The sequence below is a fragment of the Macaca nemestrina genome, chromosome 3, assembly GCF_043159975.1.
Source record: "Macaca nemestrina isolate mMacNem1 chromosome 3, mMacNem.hap1, whole genome shotgun sequence".
Taxonomy (NCBI): domain Eukaryota; kingdom Metazoa; phylum Chordata; class Mammalia; order Primates; family Cercopithecidae; genus Macaca; species Macaca nemestrina.
In genome coordinates this window covers 6,469,140-6,486,701 of record NC_092127.1, presented here as the reverse complement: position 1 = coordinate 6,486,701, position 17,562 = coordinate 6,469,140, and the positions used below count along the sequence as shown (strand labels likewise).

The 17,562-nt window shown below is 37.1% G+C and overlaps 1 protein-coding gene and 1 non-coding gene across 3 annotated transcripts in view; one reads left to right on the top strand and one right to left on the bottom strand.

The window, feature by feature from the left end:
- The window catches only part of LOC105466603 (WW and C2 domain containing 2), a 217,112-nt gene that overhangs the window by 164,944 nt on the left and 34,606 nt on the right, over positions 1–17,562 (top strand). Inside the window, exons 12-19 of one of the 2 annotated variants that reach the window (XM_011715664.3) lie at positions 101–230; positions 805–885; positions 982–1,068; positions 4,411–4,603; positions 6,582–6,743; positions 13,473–13,609; positions 15,468–15,666; positions 17,022–17,186. In XM_011715664.3, coding sequence (XP_011713966.2) covers positions 101–230; positions 805–885; positions 982–1,068; positions 4,411–4,603; positions 6,582–6,743; positions 13,473–13,609; positions 15,468–15,666; positions 17,022–17,186 — 1,154 coding nt within the window. Of the gene's footprint in view, positions 1–100; positions 231–804; positions 886–981; positions 1,069–4,410; positions 4,604–6,581; positions 6,744–13,472; positions 13,610–15,467; positions 15,751–17,021; positions 17,187–17,562 lie in introns of both variants that reach the window. The other variant, XM_011715663.3, reaches the window with a different exon arrangement.
- LOC112424052 (small nucleolar RNA U13) lies at positions 9,980–10,083 on the bottom strand. The gene has a single exon (XR_003014701.1). It is a non-coding gene; the product is annotated as a small nucleolar RNA U13 (small nucleolar RNA).

The following is a 17,562-nucleotide window of genomic DNA, read 5'->3' as shown; positions in this document are numbered from 1 at the left end:
TATCTTATTTTGGATTGCTCATGACCAAACTGTATGTATTTAATGCTTAACTTTTCCACATAAGACATTCTGATTAGAGCTCTCACCCTCCCCTCCATAGATGTGGAAAAATCATTACCAAAAAGAAGAGTGATCCACTTGCTTGGGGAGAAAACCACTTGTGTGTCGGCTGCTGTATCTGATGAGTCTGTGGCTGGAGACAGTGGGGTCTATGAAGCTTTTGTGAAACAGTAAGGATTCAGTAGGGGTGCTTGTAGCTCCAGCAAATCTCCTTCGCCGTGGGTGTGGGTTATATGCTGTAAATGGACTGCTACCATTAGTCCACTCTTTGGCTTAGTAAGGACTTTAGCCATTAAAGAAGTGATGTGGCTGAAAATTTCAGTATATCAAAAATGACTTAGCCATGGAAATGATAAACAGATTGGTGTACCCAGAGGCAGATGACACTCTTTAAAATTTAAAAACCTTGATTTTAATGGGAATATTGGAAGAATTCACCAGACTCTGTTTGGCACATGAAGCTTCTCATGTGTATTTCTGAAAGCCTGGAATGTCTCTAGGGTGTGGTATATTTCTAGTAATAAGGAAAGTAGTCATCAGAGAGGCTTTGCCCTAAAGCCCAGAGGCGAATTCTTCTTGAAAAGAGCCTCTAAAACAGTAAGCTTTCACTGGGATCCGTTCCACTGGGAGGGCATAGGAGTGCTGTTAATTCGGATTTTCATTCAGAACGCTAAGTGGCAAACTGTAACCATAACAATTAGTAACCCCATTAATTAACTGTTCATCTACTCCCTGTCCATATAGGCCTAGTGAAATTGAAGATGTCACATACAGTGAAGAGGACGTAGCCATTGTGGAGGCCGCCCAGGTTCAGATAGGACTCAGGTAAGGAACGTGTGTGGGAAAGGAGCAGTTCTGACATCTGTGCGGGGCAAGCGGCCTGTGGTGATTCCTGACTTCATTTAGCCTCTCTTTTGACAGACACAATGCAAAAAGTTCAAGTTTCATGGTGATTATAGCACAGCTCCGAAACCTTCATGCCTTCTTGATACCTCATACTTCAAAAGTGTAAGTAAAATCAGTGAAGATCAAATTGAGGAACTTAAAAATTTCCATGTAAGAGAATTTTACACTGTAATCATGCAGTTCATCAAAATGAAGATATGGAAAAGACATAACGGGGCAGATCATGTCTGAATGAATGGCAGACAAAGATAAAAAGGAAACTGTGAGGAAGACTTATTGAGTTTTAATTCTTATTCAACTGATTCTTTTTAACAGTAGAAGCCAAGACTTTTAATCTTTTTTTTGCAACCAGAAATACTATTTTATGCTGTTTTGGAATTTGATTGAAATAGGAGTAAAACTTTTGTTATTGTGTAATTGTTACTACTGTTGTTTAAGGAATTTTCTAATCTTTTACATTAAAATGTAGTGATTAAATTTAATGTATCAGTACAACATGGCCAGTCAAACATTTTGTCATGCTACATGTACGTTTTCATCATCAAGCATTTACTTCCCTGTGACCAGTGAGTTCTTAAGTTATTTCATTTCATCAAACCAAGAATCCCAACAAATTGATGACATAATTCTACACAGTCCATTGCTTAGAGACTGTTTCCTGACAGATAAGCCTAAAAATCTTATGACAGATAAGTCTGGAAGTCTTAGACGCCACCATTAACATTTTCTGACATCAGAGTTTCAGGGACTCTGAAGGGCTCATGGCTGGACAGTACCAGGAAGAATCCAGATTTCGACTTAGCACGTCAGACATAGAATCCAGAATATACATGTCCACTCTGCATTGAAACTTCCTGTAAGAAGTGGATTTTAATAATATTTTGAATATGCATTGTAAGGCTTTGGAAATTTAAAAAGAGCTGTTGAGGGATGATCCCCAAGACTCTATACCCAGCCAGGTGAATGTTTTCCTTAATGATAGAGTATATTCCTTAGTGATAGGACTTTTAATAGAATAAATTTAAGAGTCCTTCATGTTTCTCCTACAGAGTTACTTGTAAATTCACCTCCTAACATTCCAATAATCATCAGAAAGAAGAAACTGGATCTAAGAGAAAAAGAACTAGGTAGAGATTATGTACTCAACAACAGAAGAATAGAGATAGTGGATTTCTTTCTTTTTTTTTTGTAAAGATGGGGTCTCACTGGGTTGCCCAGGCTGGTCTTGAACTCCTTGGGCTCTCCCATTTTGGCCTCCCAAAGTGCTGGGATTACGGGTGTGAGCCACCGAGCCCAGGTGAGATAGTAGATTTTAATGTGTTGACAAGCATCAAAATTGGAGGTAGGATAGGATTCTAGGAAGAGAGTTGAGCTTAGAGAACTTCCTGAATCAAGGCGTGGGCTGTCCACATCATTAGTGAGATCAGTGAGGAGAGCAGGCATCACGTAGAAGTGCCTAGATCAACACAGACAGCCTGCTTCCTAGGCCTGAGATGAAAAACACCAGTCAGCAGTGTCCAAGAAGACTGGCTTGATATAATCTGTGACTTCTCCCTACCGGTAAATAACTTGTGATGTTGGAGCATGCCATTGATGGCCTTTTAGTAAAGCAGATCACGGAGAAGACAAGTCTACCAGAGATTGAAACAATAAACAGTGAGAAACAATGCACAACTTCAGGAGAAAACTACAGAACACCCCAAGAACACACACCTGTAAACTCACCGTAAGGGTACACCTACAATATGCTCTACTTCAACTAAACCAATCACAGTCATTCTCACTTACCTCATAGGATATCACCAAGTCCCTTCTGGAGGCATGGTGATACCTGTGTGGTGTAGGACCAGTGAAATACTCAGCCCAGCCAACGAGCAGACATTTGCTCTTCGGCTCCCCAGCTGGTGTGCAGGCACGCGTTTAGTTGGTGCGAACCTTCCTGACACGTATAGCAATCTTTCCTTAAACCCATATGTAAAAGCCTTGGCGTAAATAATGACACTGCTAAACATGACAGCTAGTATGAGATAGTCTTAAAATTGTTCTTTTTTTCCCCAACTTCAAAAGTTAATTTTTTGATTATTAATTGTGACAGACAGAGTTTATGCTTCCTCTGGCTGACAACAGCCACGGTATTTTTGTGAGTCGCTTGCTGGACTCCAGGTTGTAGAGATATGCCCCCCCCACACACGCCCACCCCCACAACAGAATGAGAGAGAGCATACCCTTGCCTTCTTTCCCTTGTATATTTGGCTCTTAACTGTGTAAAATCTCACTTTTAAAATGTGGAAACATTTTTAAATCACTTAAGTGGTTAGGCCGCTGGTACGGAAGGCTTCGCTGGTGTGATGGCTGGAGAAACAGAAGATCCCTTCCCTCCATTGCCACTCTAATACACTCCTTCTTTATTACTTTTCCACGAAAGCAGAGGAAAGATTTTCTTCTGCTGAATCTTCAGCCTCCCAGGGACAGTGAGCTGTGTCTTATTAAGGCTCTTTAATCAACAGCAGTGGGCCTCAGGCCCACTAGGTCTTCAATGTGGAATCTCCATAATTAGTATTGATATGAAATACAAAATAATATGACATTACTCAGTTCTGCATTTGAATTACAGTTTTTCTAATGGAGAAAGACATGTTTTAGAATACAGATTAGACAAGCCTGGAAATGGTGGTGGAGGGATAGACTTAGCGGTATTCTCTTTCTGGGATTTAAAGGAAGTTACCTCACGCTGTTTCTAAGAATTGTGGGTCCTCATATAATGTGTGCTCAGAAAAGTCACTTTAAAGTAGTATTAGAAGTTATTGTTTTTCTGTAACTCTTCCTCTGAATTTTGCAAGGCAAGAGACTCTTTTAAAACAGTTTGTCGTATCTCAGACTTTGGAGATGCTAGACAGTGATATTTTTGAACTGTTATTTCATCTGTTTTAAATTTTCTTAACAATATGCTACTTAGCCTTTCTTTTTCTCTAGTAGGATAATGTATTCCATTCCTGGGAAGTGATCATCAGCATCTCTTGTTTAATACTCAGGATGAGGATTCTGTGGGATAAAGTCACCAGTATCTACTTAGTGTGTTCCTACCTTCCCAGGCTCAGAAATAACTTATTTTGGAATTGGCTGTACATGGGGCAGGTGGGACGTTAAATTCGTCTGCCCTGTGGATTTTCTTCCTCTTCACTTTCCTATCATGTGCCTTTGCTGCAGTCTCGTGGTGAGTGGAGGCTGGGCCGTTGCATGCTCAGGGGCGTAGTCAGCTTGGGTGGGTTCAGAACAGAGCATCTATGCAGCTGAGCACGGACCCGTGATAGCAGCAACACTTTAGATTGATCATGAACTCCATGATCCCTCATTTTCTTGCTTTGCAGATAATTTCAAATGATAGCTGTGAATCTGGTAAAATTAAAGTACCTATGAAATCCGTTTTATTCTTGTTCTTTGCAGATATTTTAGGGTTGCCGTTCTTCCTTCCTCAACTGATGTCAGCTGTCTGTTTCGCACAAAAGTTCATCCGCCCACAGAATCCATTTTATTCAATGATGTGTTCAGAGTCGCCATTTCCCAAACAGCTTTACAACAGAAGACACTGAGAGTAGATCTTTGCTCTGTCAGTCAACACCGAAGGGAAGAATGCCTGGTAGGATTCTTCATAATTCCCATTATCAAATAACATTTACGATTGGATGGTCTGAGAATATATTTTGTAGTTGCTATTTTGCCAGCCCTAGGAATCACTACAGACCTGCCCAACATCTTGGGAAACATCTAGTGTTTTTTCATTTTTTTCTGAAATAGTGGTTTCTGTTTATTCTCTTATTCCAGACCTTTAAAAACTGCTTATAAATTGTGATTTTCTATAAAAGCTGCTTTCTATTTCTAGCTTTTAACCACAGAAGAACTTTACTTTTGTGACAGCTATCACTCATGGAGTGTGCTTACCACTCCCAGTGCCAGTGTCAAGCTTTGTGTGAGTGCTGTGTGTATATTATCTCATTTAATCCTCATGACAACCCGATGAAAGATTGGTTATGAAATGGATGATTATCCCCTATTTTCAGATAAGGAGCTGTTTGAGAGGTAATATATTTTACGGTCACACAACTATAAACGATAAAGCCAGATATCAAAATGACATCCCCACATAATTCACTGTTACAAATTAAAATTCAGCAAGACCACTGAATACTATATAGTACCCTTATTCACCTCACTCTCCCCCACCACAGTATTGGAGCTTTTGGGAAGATGTGGTGTTACTGTTTAGAGCAATACGATATTTAAATGCTACAGCAGAAGACTTCACACTTAACTAATTGTGAGTTTAACACGCTGCTGTGCATAATAACCAGAAAACCATTACGTCCCAGTAAAGTTACATAAGCGTTCAAATGCAGGCATCTGGAGATGTGCCCATGTGTTCAGAAAACCATTACATCCCAGTAAAGTTACATAAGTGTTCAAATGCAGGCATCTAGAGACGTGCCCATGTGTTCAGAAAACAATGTGAGTCTCCAGTTGAGCTTTTCTCTGCAGTCCAGTGGGAAGCACAGAAACACACATGTTTCATGATGAACAAAGTTTAAGAGGAGTAGGTTTCTTCTTAATTTTTCTTCTTGTTTTCTTGAGAAAAATGTCTGATAATATTATCTGACAATGAAGTTAGAAAGAAGCAAAGATAACAGACTTGTTAGGCTATCAGAAAGGCTTTAGTATCATAGATGTCATATTTAGTATAATAGATGTCAGAGGCTCCAACAAAGTTCATAAACGTGTTAATTGATAGCCTTAAAGAAGAGTGTAATTTAATTTAGATTTTGTCTCTGTGTGATTTGGTGGAATATGAAAGCCTTTATCCTTTACTTTTTTTGTCATTCTACTGACTTATGTATCTAGAGAAAACTGTTGCTATCTGATGTCTTATTCAAGAACCAAAGTAGAGTTTTTATTTTTTTTTCAGTGGATAATGGGTTGTTGGTGAGTAATAATCAAGTCACCTTTACAGCATATTATAAGAAGTACTATGAGGCCGGGCGCGGTGGGTCATGCCTGTAATCCTGGCACTTTCAGAGGCTGAGGCAGGCAGATCACCTGAGGTCAGGAGTTCGAGACCAGCCTGGCCAACATGGTGAAACCCTGTCTGTACTAAAAATAAAAAAATTAGCTGGGTGTCGTGGCATGCGCCTGTAATCCCAGCTACTCAGGAGGCTGAGGGAGGAGAATCGCTTGAACCCAGGAGGTGGAGGTTGCAGTGAGCTGAGATCGCATCACTGCACTCCAGCCTGGGAGGCAGAGCAAGACTGTATCTCAAAAATAATAATAATAATTTCACATTTACATAAAGGGCATGCTTAGTCATTAGGTCTTTGCAAAATGGTATCTCACAAACTAATCCCAGGATTAACTTTTAGGTGGGGGGTTATTATTTAGTCACAGCTGAAAATATAACATATCCCCATGTTTTAAAAAATCCAGCAATGCTTTATGTCAGGAGAATTGCATTTTTTTTTACCCTAAAACAAGCTCATTCAATAATCTTTATCAGAACAAATACTAACTTAAACATTTTATTTTCTCTCCTCTTTATTTTTTTTCTTTGTTTTCTTTCACTTACATAGGCTGGAACTCAGATCAGCCTGGCAGATTTACCATTTTCCAGTGAGGTTTTCACTCTATGGTATAACTTGCTTCCTTCCAAGCAAATGCCTTGCAAAAAGAATGAAGAAAATGAGGACTCTGTATTTCAACCAAACCAGCCGTTAGGAGATTCTATAGACTTGGTGAGTCAAAATTAGAGAATAATACGAAAGTAATGTGAAATACATACATAATATGAAAGTAATATGAAATATGGAATGCTACGAGACCAGTGGAAAAAAACATGCTTTTATCACTTTCACTATCCTTCCTTTTCTCCTTTCACAACTTTGTTTTTCCCAGCTTCCTATAAAAAAGGAAAGTTAATTTCCAGCTTTGGCTTTGTTTCAAATATGGTTTGTAAAAGGAGCACTCTTTTCTGCTCACACTTCCTTATAAAAATAAACTTTGACATAGAGGCTTCACTGGTTTTAAGTGATCATGGAAAAAACCTTTTAATTTAAATATATACTTTCCATGCATCGTGTTCACATTGTTTGATTCCACTGTCAGGTTATACATTTGGCACTTTTATATTTTGCAAATTTGAAATTATTAAGCCAAAACAGTGTGTTAGCTTTTCATTTGTAACATCAATAGCCATAAATATTTTCTATTAAATACTTTTGTAAGGACCAGACATGGTGGCTCAGGCCTGTAATCCCAGCACTTTGGGAGGCTGAGACAGGTGAATTGCTCAGGAGTTCAAGACCAGCATGGGCAACATGGCGAGATCCCGTCTCTACAAAAATAACAAAAAAATTAGCTGGGTGCAGTGGTGCACGCCTGAAGTCCTAGCTCCTGGGGAAGGTGAGGTGGGTGGATCGATTGACCCTCGGAAGTTGAAGCTGGAGTGAGCCATGATCACGCCACTGTACTCCAGCCTGGAAGACAGAAAGAGACCCTGTCTCAAAAAAATGGGGGGTGGGTTGTAGCGAGCAACCATACTTCAATACAGTACTTCAAAAAAACTTACAAAGGGTCCTTTTGTGAGGCCGTTCATCACGAATTTGGCATTTGTGGATATTGTTACTGAATTCAAGTTTATTTTAGATTATGAGGAAGGCATTTCCTAAGCAAAAGTCAGATAATTAAACAACAGTGTTTTATTGATCATCTACTGTGTGTGAGACACTATAGTAGGCACTGTAGTGGGGGTGAAAGGGAAACAAACATCATGGTACATCTTAGATCACATGCCCAGGCTTGTGGTAGACACTAAACAACGCATACAAGATGGCGAAATGGAGTTTTTATCCTTAAGAATGCTTTTATAATGGTCACACTTTATGTAAGTTCTTAAAAATAGCTTTATTACAATATAATTCATATGTCATACATTTCACCCATTTAAAGTGTGACAGTTTATCCATTTGAAGCACCCAATTCAGTGGTTTTTAGGATATTCACAGAGTTGTGCATGCAACCAACATTACAGTCTAATATTAGAACATTGACATCATCACCAAAGAAGCCCTGTGTGCATGAGCAGAGACTCCCAGTTCTCCCTAACCTCTTTCCCCCAAGGCAACCACTAATCTCTGCTACAAGGCAACCACTAATCCCTGTCTCTGAATTTGCTTCTTCTGGACATTTCATGTAAATGGAATAATACAATATTTGTTCTCTTGTGTCATCTTTCACTTAGCATAATATTTTCAAGGTACCTCCATGGTGTTGCAGTATTAGTATTTTATTCCTTTTTATTCACACATAATATTTTATTGTGGATGTACCACATTTTATCTGTCCATCAGCTGATGGGCATTTGGGTTGTTTCCACTTTTTGGCTATTATGAAAAATGCAGCTATGAACACTTGTATACAAGTGTTTTTGTGGACCTATGTTTTCATTTCTCCTGGGTATGTACATGTGAGTAGAATTGTTGGGTTGTATAGTCACTCTGTGTATAATATTTTGAGGAATGGCCAAACTGCTCCTAGGTGTTGGCACCATTTTGCATTCCCACTAGCAGTGTATGAGGTTTCCACTTTCTCCCTTGCCATGTGTTATCTGTCTTTCTGATTCTGGCCATTCTTGTGGGTGTGAAGTGGTGTTTTACTGTGGCTTTGATTGACATTTCCCTAATGACTAATGATGGTGAGCATCATAGGCTTATTGGCCATTAGTATATCTTTTTTCTTTTGAGAAATGTCTCTTCAGAATCTTTGTCTATTTTTAAAAGGTATTGTTTATTTATTTATTTTTAATTTATTGTTATTTTCTTTTGAGATGGAGTTTTGTTCTTATCGCCCAGGCTGGAGTACAATGGCACAATCTCGGCTAACCACAACCACCCCCTCCCAGGTTCAAGTTATTCTCCTTCCTCAGCCTCCCGAGTAGCTGGGATTAGCTGGGATTACAGGCATGCACCACCATGCCCAGCTAATTTTGTATTTTTAGTAGAGATAGGGTTTCTCTATGTTGGTCAGGCTGGTCTTGAACTCCCGACCTCAGGTGATCTGCCCACCTCGCCTCCCAAAGTGCTGGGATTACAGACGTGAGCCACCACGTCCAGTCTGTTTATCTTTTTATTATTGAGTTATAAGAGTTCCTTACCTATTCTTGATACAAACCCCTTATCAGATAAATGATTTGCAGATATTTTCTCTCATTCTGTGGATTGTCTTCTCACTTTGTTGATGGTTTTATTTACGGCACAAAAGTTTTTAATTTTCCTAAAAGTCCAGTTTATCAATTTTTTAAAAATCCTTGTACTTTTGGTATCATAACTAAGACTGCTTTGCCTAAACTAATACCACAAAGATTTACCCCTGGGTCTTTTTCTAAGAGTTTTAAAGTCCTCTATTTAGGTCTCTGATTCATTTGAGTCGTTAATGTGGATCCAGTTTCATCTTTTTGTATGTGGATATGCAGTTGTCGCAGCACCATTTATTGCAAAAACTGTTCTTTCCCCTTGAATTATCTTGGCACCCTTGTTGAAAATCAAGTGTGAGGGTTTATATTTCTGGACTCTCAATCCTGTTCATTAATCCGTATGTCTGTACTTAAGCTAGTACCACACTTCCTTGATTACTATAGCTTTGTAGTCATTTTGAGATCAGGAAGTGTGGATCTTCCAACTTTGTTTTTCTTTTTAAAGATTATTTTGGCTATTCAGAGTCCCTTGCATTTCCATAAGAGTTTTAGTATCAATTTACTAATTTTTGCAAAAAAAGATAGCCAGGATTTTCATAGGGGTAGAATTGGACCTGTAGGTCAGTTTGGAAGATACTGTCATCATAACAGTTCTAAGTCTTCTGATCCATGAACATAGGATATATTTCCATTTATTTAGGTCTTTAATTTCTTTCAATAATATTTCATAGTTTTCAGAGTCAAAGTTTGCATTTCTTTCATTTTTCTTTTTTCTTTTTATGTCAGATGGGTAATGTGCTGATGTCCTAATGAGATTTGAAGGAGGCATATGTCACACATGAGCATGAAAACCTAATCATCACACTTAGGAACTACAAAATGATCAGTGTGCGACTTCTTTTGTTAAATTTATTTCTAAGTATTTTATTCTTTCTGATGCTACTGTGAATGGAACCAGGCTTTTAAAAGTTTTGTTCATCATGGCCCCATACAACAGCATAAAAAAGATCTATACATGACCAAGTGAGATTTGTCCTAGGAATGCAAGGTTGGTTTAACACTTGAAAATCAATAAATTATATCAGATATTTCATCATGTAAATGTTTTAATCATTTAAAACAAAGTTTGAGGACCCACTGAAAGAGTGTGATGTTTCAGTACATGTATTCATTATGTAATGATCAAATCAGGGTAAATTAACAAATCCATCACCTGAAACTTTTATCATTTCTTTGTGATGAGACCATTCAAAATCCTTTCTTGTAGCTGTTTTGAAGTATATAATACAATGTTGTTAATTACAGTCACCTTACTGGACATTAGAACAGCAGAACTTATTCTGCCTCTCTAAATGTAACTTGATGTTCCCGTTGAATAACCTTTCCCTTTTCCTCCTCACCCTCCCTACTCTCCCCAGCCACTGTGGAACTGTTTTCTCAGTTGCATTTTTAATTGTTGCACAGTTGATTTTATTTGTCTTGTATCCTGCAACCTTACTGAACTCATTTATTAATTCTAATAGTTTTTTTAGTGGATTCCATTAGATTTTCTATAAGATCATATTGTTTGCAAATAGAGGTGATTTTACTTCTTCCTTTCCAGTCATATGCCTTTTATTTCTTTTCTTCTCTCTCTCTCTTTTTTTTTTTTTTTTTTTTTGCCTATTTGCCCTGCCTAGAACTTCCCAAACAATATTGAAAGAAGTAGTAAGAGCAGACATCCTTGTCTTGGTCCTGATCTTAGTGGAAAAGCTTTCAGCCTTTCACCATTAAGTATGAATTTGGCCATGGCTTTTTCATAGATGTCCTTTATCAGAATGAGGAAAAGATCTTCTTTTCCAAGTTTGTTGACTGCTTTTCATCATTAAAGGCTGTTGGATTTGTAAAATGCCTTTGTTGCATCTCTTGAGATGGTCATGTGGTTTTTGTTCTTTATTCAATTGATATAATGTATTAATTGATTTTCAAGTGGTAAACCAACCCTGCATTCCTAGGATAAATCTCACTTGGTCATAGTGTAGATCCTTTGTATGTTGTTTGACTCAGGTTGCTAATATTCCATTGAGGATTTTTGTGTCTGTATTCATAGTTTTCTTGTGATAGCTTTGGTTTTTATCAGGCTAATTCTGGCGTCATAGTATGAATTAGAAAGCATTCTACCTTTTGGAAGAGTTTGAGAATAATTTGTATTAATTCTTCTGTAAATGTTTCATAGAATTCACAGGTGAAGCCATCCAGTCCTGTACTTTTTTGTGTGTGTAAGTTTTTGTTTACAAATTCTATCTCTGTACTTCAGTCTATTTAGACGTGTAAGTATTGCTTTTTGAGTCTGTTATTAGGTAAAGTAAATTTAGCATTTACCTTTAGCATTGCATTGCATCTTTCTGTTCAACTGAACCTTTTATCATTATGAAGTGTTCCTTTTTATCTCTAGCAATACCTCTTGTTTTAAAATCTACTTTGTCTGGTGTTAGTAAAGCTACATATCAGCCTTCTTGGGTTAGTGTTTGCATGGTTGATCTTTTTTCATCCTTTTACTTTCAACCTTTCTGAAATACTGTATTTAAAGTATTCTACTTATAAGCAATATGTAGTTGGTTTTGATTTATTATCCAGTCTTAAAATCTTCATCTTTTAATTGAAATATTTAGCTCACTTACTTTTAATGCTATTATTGATATATTTGGGTTTGATCCTATTATCTTCCTATTTGTTTTCTTTTAATTCCATCTTTATTCTTTTTCTTTCCTTGTTTTGAATTAATTATTTTTAAATTTTCATTTTTCCGTCTACTAGATCTACAGTCTTTTATTTTTTGCAGTTTCTCTGGAGATTATAGCATGAGTTCTTAACTTATTAAAAACTACCATAAATCAATTCCTTTACTTTTTCCCAGACAATGCAAAGATTTTCAAAGACTTTAACTCCATTTTATACCCTTTCCTCCTTCTCTGCTATTATTGTCATATATTTTGAATCTCACAAGATATTATTATTGTTTCATTGACAATTAGTATTCATTCAGATTTCCTCACATTTTTACCTTTTGTTATATTTTATTTCCTTCTGCATTATTGTGCTTTCATTTGAGACATTTTGCTTCTGCTCAAAGAATTCCCTTTAATATTTCTTTTACTATAGACCTGTTAGTATCTATTTCAACTTCATTTGTGAAGGATGGTTTTTTTGCTGCATATTCAGAATTCTAGGTCTGCAGTTATTTCTTTGAACATGTTAAAAATATCATTTTATTGTCATCTAGCTTCCATTGATTCCGTGGAGCTTTTGGAGGATGACTTAATGGTTGGGTCATATAGCATTATTTCTTTTACTGCTTGTAAGATTCTCCAGCAGTTTCACTCTGATATGCTAATGTGATTTTCTTTTTGTTTATACCACTGAAATTCTTTATCATTTCATTCAATTTTTTGAGCATATTATTCATAAAAACTTAAATGTTTTTCTCAGTGCCTGTAGTGTATGGATCATCTGTGGGTCTGCCTTATTTGGCTATCGTTTCTCTTGACTTTCACTCTTTAGGTCCTGATGAAATACTGGATATTACGTATGAGGATAACTGACTGATATCTTCCTCCAGAGAGGATTTTATATTCTTCTGAAAGGCAAATGACAATATGGGTAGCTTACCTGAATTATGTGGGGACCTGAATTCCAGTTTTGCTCTCCATAAGACTGTATGGCACAATGGAAATATCTGCTTACTATTTTAGCCTGATAGCAGCTGTTTTTTTGCTTTGTTTCTCAGCTTCTTGCTCTGCATATAGGCAGCTTAAGAATGGCCAATGCCATGACAGGAATATCATGCAGAATATTGAGCTCACTTTACAGTTCATTTTCTCTAACCTCTTGTGAGTTGACTGCCTTGGTAGTCCTGAACTCAATTTTAGTCTTCCCATCCTACTGACGTTGTCACTGTTCTAGGCAGCCACAGTCTGTTTAGCCTGTGTACCTCACCACTAGAATTGACAAATACCCTAAGGGAAAAGAGTGACAATGGCTCACCTTATTATATTTCTGTTCTGCCTGGGATCTTGGCCCTCTAGTCCTGATTGCCTTTGTTGCTCTTCATTGCTTTAAAACAGCTGAGAGGTTTTGCTTGTTTGGAGTTCTATTTTATTCAGCTTTCATATTTGTTTTCAGCAGGAGAGTTGAATCTTCTTTACAGATAGTAGTGTAAATTCCCCTCTGATGAGTTTTTAAATCATTTCTTCAAGGATATGATGTTAATTGCCATATGCTTTCCATTCTCCAGGATGCAGTGTCAGCCTTACTTGCAAGAACATCAGCTGAGTTGTTAGCTGTGGAACAAGAATTAGCACAAGAAGAAGAAGAAGAAGAAGAAGAAGAAGAATCAGGACAAGAAGAGCAAAGGGGTCCAGATGGAGACTGGTTAAACAGTTATTTCCTTTTGCTATTGGGAACTCAAAGATGATGTGTTTACACATCTTACAATGAAACCTTTGTAGGCTCATGGTTTATTCCAGAATTATGGAATGCACTGCACCTTCAGGAAGCTATGCTAGGAAAAGTCTGTCCTTGGTCATTAGAGAGTTAAGGAAGTAACGGCAAGATTGTGGGCAAAGTTAAAACATTAGCCAGATTCTTTGTTCTTGTTTCGAGTAATTTTAAAACACTATTTTCTGAGCTTTTTTTTTTTTTTAAGTCTAAACTTGATTTTGATAGATATGATAGCTTATTGTAGAGTTATAATTTTAAAAGTGACTCTATTTTTCTTTTAACTACCTGTAAGTACCATTTAGGCTCTAGGAGGACAAAGCAGGTATTTAAAAAACAACTTCTGAGTACTCATTTCTCTGTTTGTTACCACTCTTACCTTCTTTTTCTGTGTCCTTCCCTTTATCCATACCCAATCCTTTAAAAAGGGGGGCAGAGAGGGAAGTTATTACAGTTTTTGTCCAGGTTCATATATATATAAAGAGCTATCCTTCCTGGATTGTACTGTTTTCTCTTAAAACAAATTTGAGTGAATATTTCACTCATTAAATATATATGTAAAATCGTTTGAGTTAATTTTTGATATATAGTTTAGACTGTTATGTTCAGTTGAACTACTGTTAACACATGTGCGTATACATATATAGCATGCATTTGTATGTGTGTATATAGAAAACTTTTTAGAAACTTAAGAGTGACAAGGTATATCATAAATAATGCAGTCATGGACATTTGGAAGGAATAGCTTTCTACTGTGATGTAAAAAGATATAGATATACTTTGTCTTTATCAAAAGTCCTTCATAGTGAATAAAAGTCACAGCTCTGCAAAACAAATAAATATGAAAATATGAGAGTGATTATAAGGTTCATTATAGTATCTTTAAATAGTAATTCTCATATATGTAAAATACAATTTGTTTCACACATATTTCCAAACAGTACACTTACTATGTAAACAAAGAAATTTATAACTCATAGTAGTCATTAATGGTTCCCCTTATGTTCACTTCATGGCTAGACATTTATTAACTAGTCTGTGCCAGTTTATCGTTATGTCACCAGACAAATTAAAGCTGAACATTTAGTTATCAATGGAAAGAATGTTTGCGTTCGGAGAACATGAAACTCAACAGAGTATGAGATGTTCTAAACCATCCTAGTACTCCTGCTTTATATATTCCATATAAGCGGTATTTATCTTCTGGAGCACCACTTACACCACTTAAAATGCCACTTCAGCCCGTGCCAGGGCTTTTGTTAAAAATGAGTCTTCTGCTAGTTTAGAAGAAAAACTTCCTTAACATAGGATTCTCCCTGCTAGACCGTGAGCACACTCAATAAAATGAGTATTTAAAATCCTTACTTATTTATTCACTCTTAGCTGAGAGTGACTCCATTCTATTATATGATTAATTGTACAATAAATGAACAACGAATACCAAGTTATTTTGTAGTGAGTGTCAATATTTTTAAATGCTAACAAACATTAAACTCTATATGTAATTTTCAGAATATGTCTATTTTAATATCTAGAAATTAGGTTAAATTTCATGAGTTTAACTTTTTAATACCACATTATGGTGATTTTGCTACAGGTTACTAGAGGGTGAAGTGAGGATTTTATTTTTTATGAGACATTTAGTTAAAAACCCCAGCCAAAGAAATGGCTTGGCTCATTATATGTGAGTCTGTTCGTTTCCCAGATAACAACTTAGCATGCCCAGGCTGCGTGTTCATGGAGCATGCCTGCCTACCAAAAGTGCGTTTTTTTTGGTTTTGTTTTACCATAGGCTAACAATGCTGAGAGAGGCCTCTAACGAAATTGTGGCTGAAAAAGAGGCTGAAGTTAAATTGCCAGAGGACAGTAACTGTACAGAAGATTTAAGTTCATGCCCTAGTGTGCCTGAGGTGAACGAAGACAGGAACAGGAAAGAAAACAACTGTGCCAAAGACCTCAGAAGTCAGCCACCTACTGGAACACCAACACTGGTGACTATTCCACTGTTCCGTCTTAAAGCTGATGCCTCACAGGCGCCATGTGGACTAGGGAGATGCGTGCCTGTCTCCTTAGGTGTAAGTTCCGTGTCAGGATTTTGTGCCGAAAGCTGATCGTGAAAGGCGTGTGTGGGAACAGGCTCTGAGAAGCATCATAAATGCTTTAAAGTTTTAAAATGGGCCCAAAATATTCTCCACTTATATTTGGAGAATATATAAGAAGAGAAATAGTTCTAGCTACTTTAAATCTCTATAAATACTCTGTGAATATTAAAAGTATTTTCTGAATTCCTTGGATAATAACAGGGTGTCTTGTGTCAAGTTCCGTATATGTAGCAAGCTTTATTTCCATTTCAAACATGAAGTAAACATTTAAAGTTCATTTTGGTTAGGCGATGCCCTGATTGGAAAGGTGACAGGTGACTTAGTTTAGGCACAAGTGCCAGCCAAGTTATTAAACAGGTAACTTTGCTAGTTAAGTGAGAGATGTATTGAGACTCTCAATCCCATATGGGGAAAATATTTTCAAGCTTTGAGGATGCCCCCACACTGGGGATATTAGTAATAGAGTTTAGAAAATTATAATTTTGTATTCCTGAGAAAATAATATTATGCCCTAAGAACTTCCTTTCTCAAAGGAGCAAACTTTCATCAAGAGGCAGGTTTGGAATCAAATTATACCTATAAGATAAAAAACAGACATCTGCCTGTGCCTACTGAGTTTGTATTTTGAGAAACTTCCATTTTTACTTAAGTTTTGTTTTTGTTCCATTTCTAAAGATCCAGTAAAAATACAACTCAGCTTCACAACAATTATGTTTATACATGTATAATTGCATATTCTATTTAAACCTACAAGTTGGTGGTATATTTCATTTTCTTATATTTAATTATCTTTATCATTTATTTGGAAAACAGTGTAATCAGAAAGTTGAATAAAGTTTAATGATGATATATACCCAAATAGGATTCTTTATAAAATCATTTTAAATCTAAACCTTCATTCTAATGTTCGACCTTGTGGAGGCAGCACCTCTATTTATGGTGCTTGTTGGACAGATACCACGGTGCCTGCCGTGCAGAACTTCCCAAGAACTCACACTGCCCGCTGTGCAGAACTTCCTAAGAACTTAGCAGAAAGCCACTCTTGGTAGAAAACTGAAGAGAAATTCTCCCCAGAAGTACTTCAGAAGTACTATAGTCTGTAATGCAAAGCCTTTCTCTTAGGAGTGGCCATAGTGCTCCATGAGTCTCTGTTGTAACATTAGATATTTTTTCTTTCTTAGAAGAAAGGAGCATAATGTTTACACATCTTTCAGCTCCTGACAAGCTGTTAACTTCTCTTATAGGTTGACAAAGAGACAAACACTGATGAAGCCGCTAATGACAATATGGCAGTTCGCCCCAAAGAGCGCAGCAGCCTGAGCTCTAGACAGCATCCCTTTGTGAGGAGCAGCGTGATAGTGCGCTCACAGACCTTTTCTCCCGGAGAGCGGAGCCAGTACATCTGCAGGGTAAGGTGGCGGCGCTCGCGGCGAGGCTCTGGGACTGCAGCTTCTTCCCTGCTGGTAGGGAATGGCCTGCAAAGGAGAAGACTGTGCACTGGGAGTCTTCACATGACAACTACAAATGCTAGAAATGCTATAAAATAGATGTAGAATATCACATGCTTATGTTCCTTTTCAGTTTGTTTGTTTTGCCGTCAAATTTAATGTCTCCTTGGTTGCAATGTGATTTATTTGGCAAGTAAGCAAAGTTTAAGGATCGGAGTGCCAAGTATTCATACGTTATTTGGACTTCAGTCTGTATTTAGAAACATAAAGTGGTTTTTTGAGATATATGTGGTCTGTATATTTCTATTCTATATCTTGTGTCCTTCAAACCATGTTA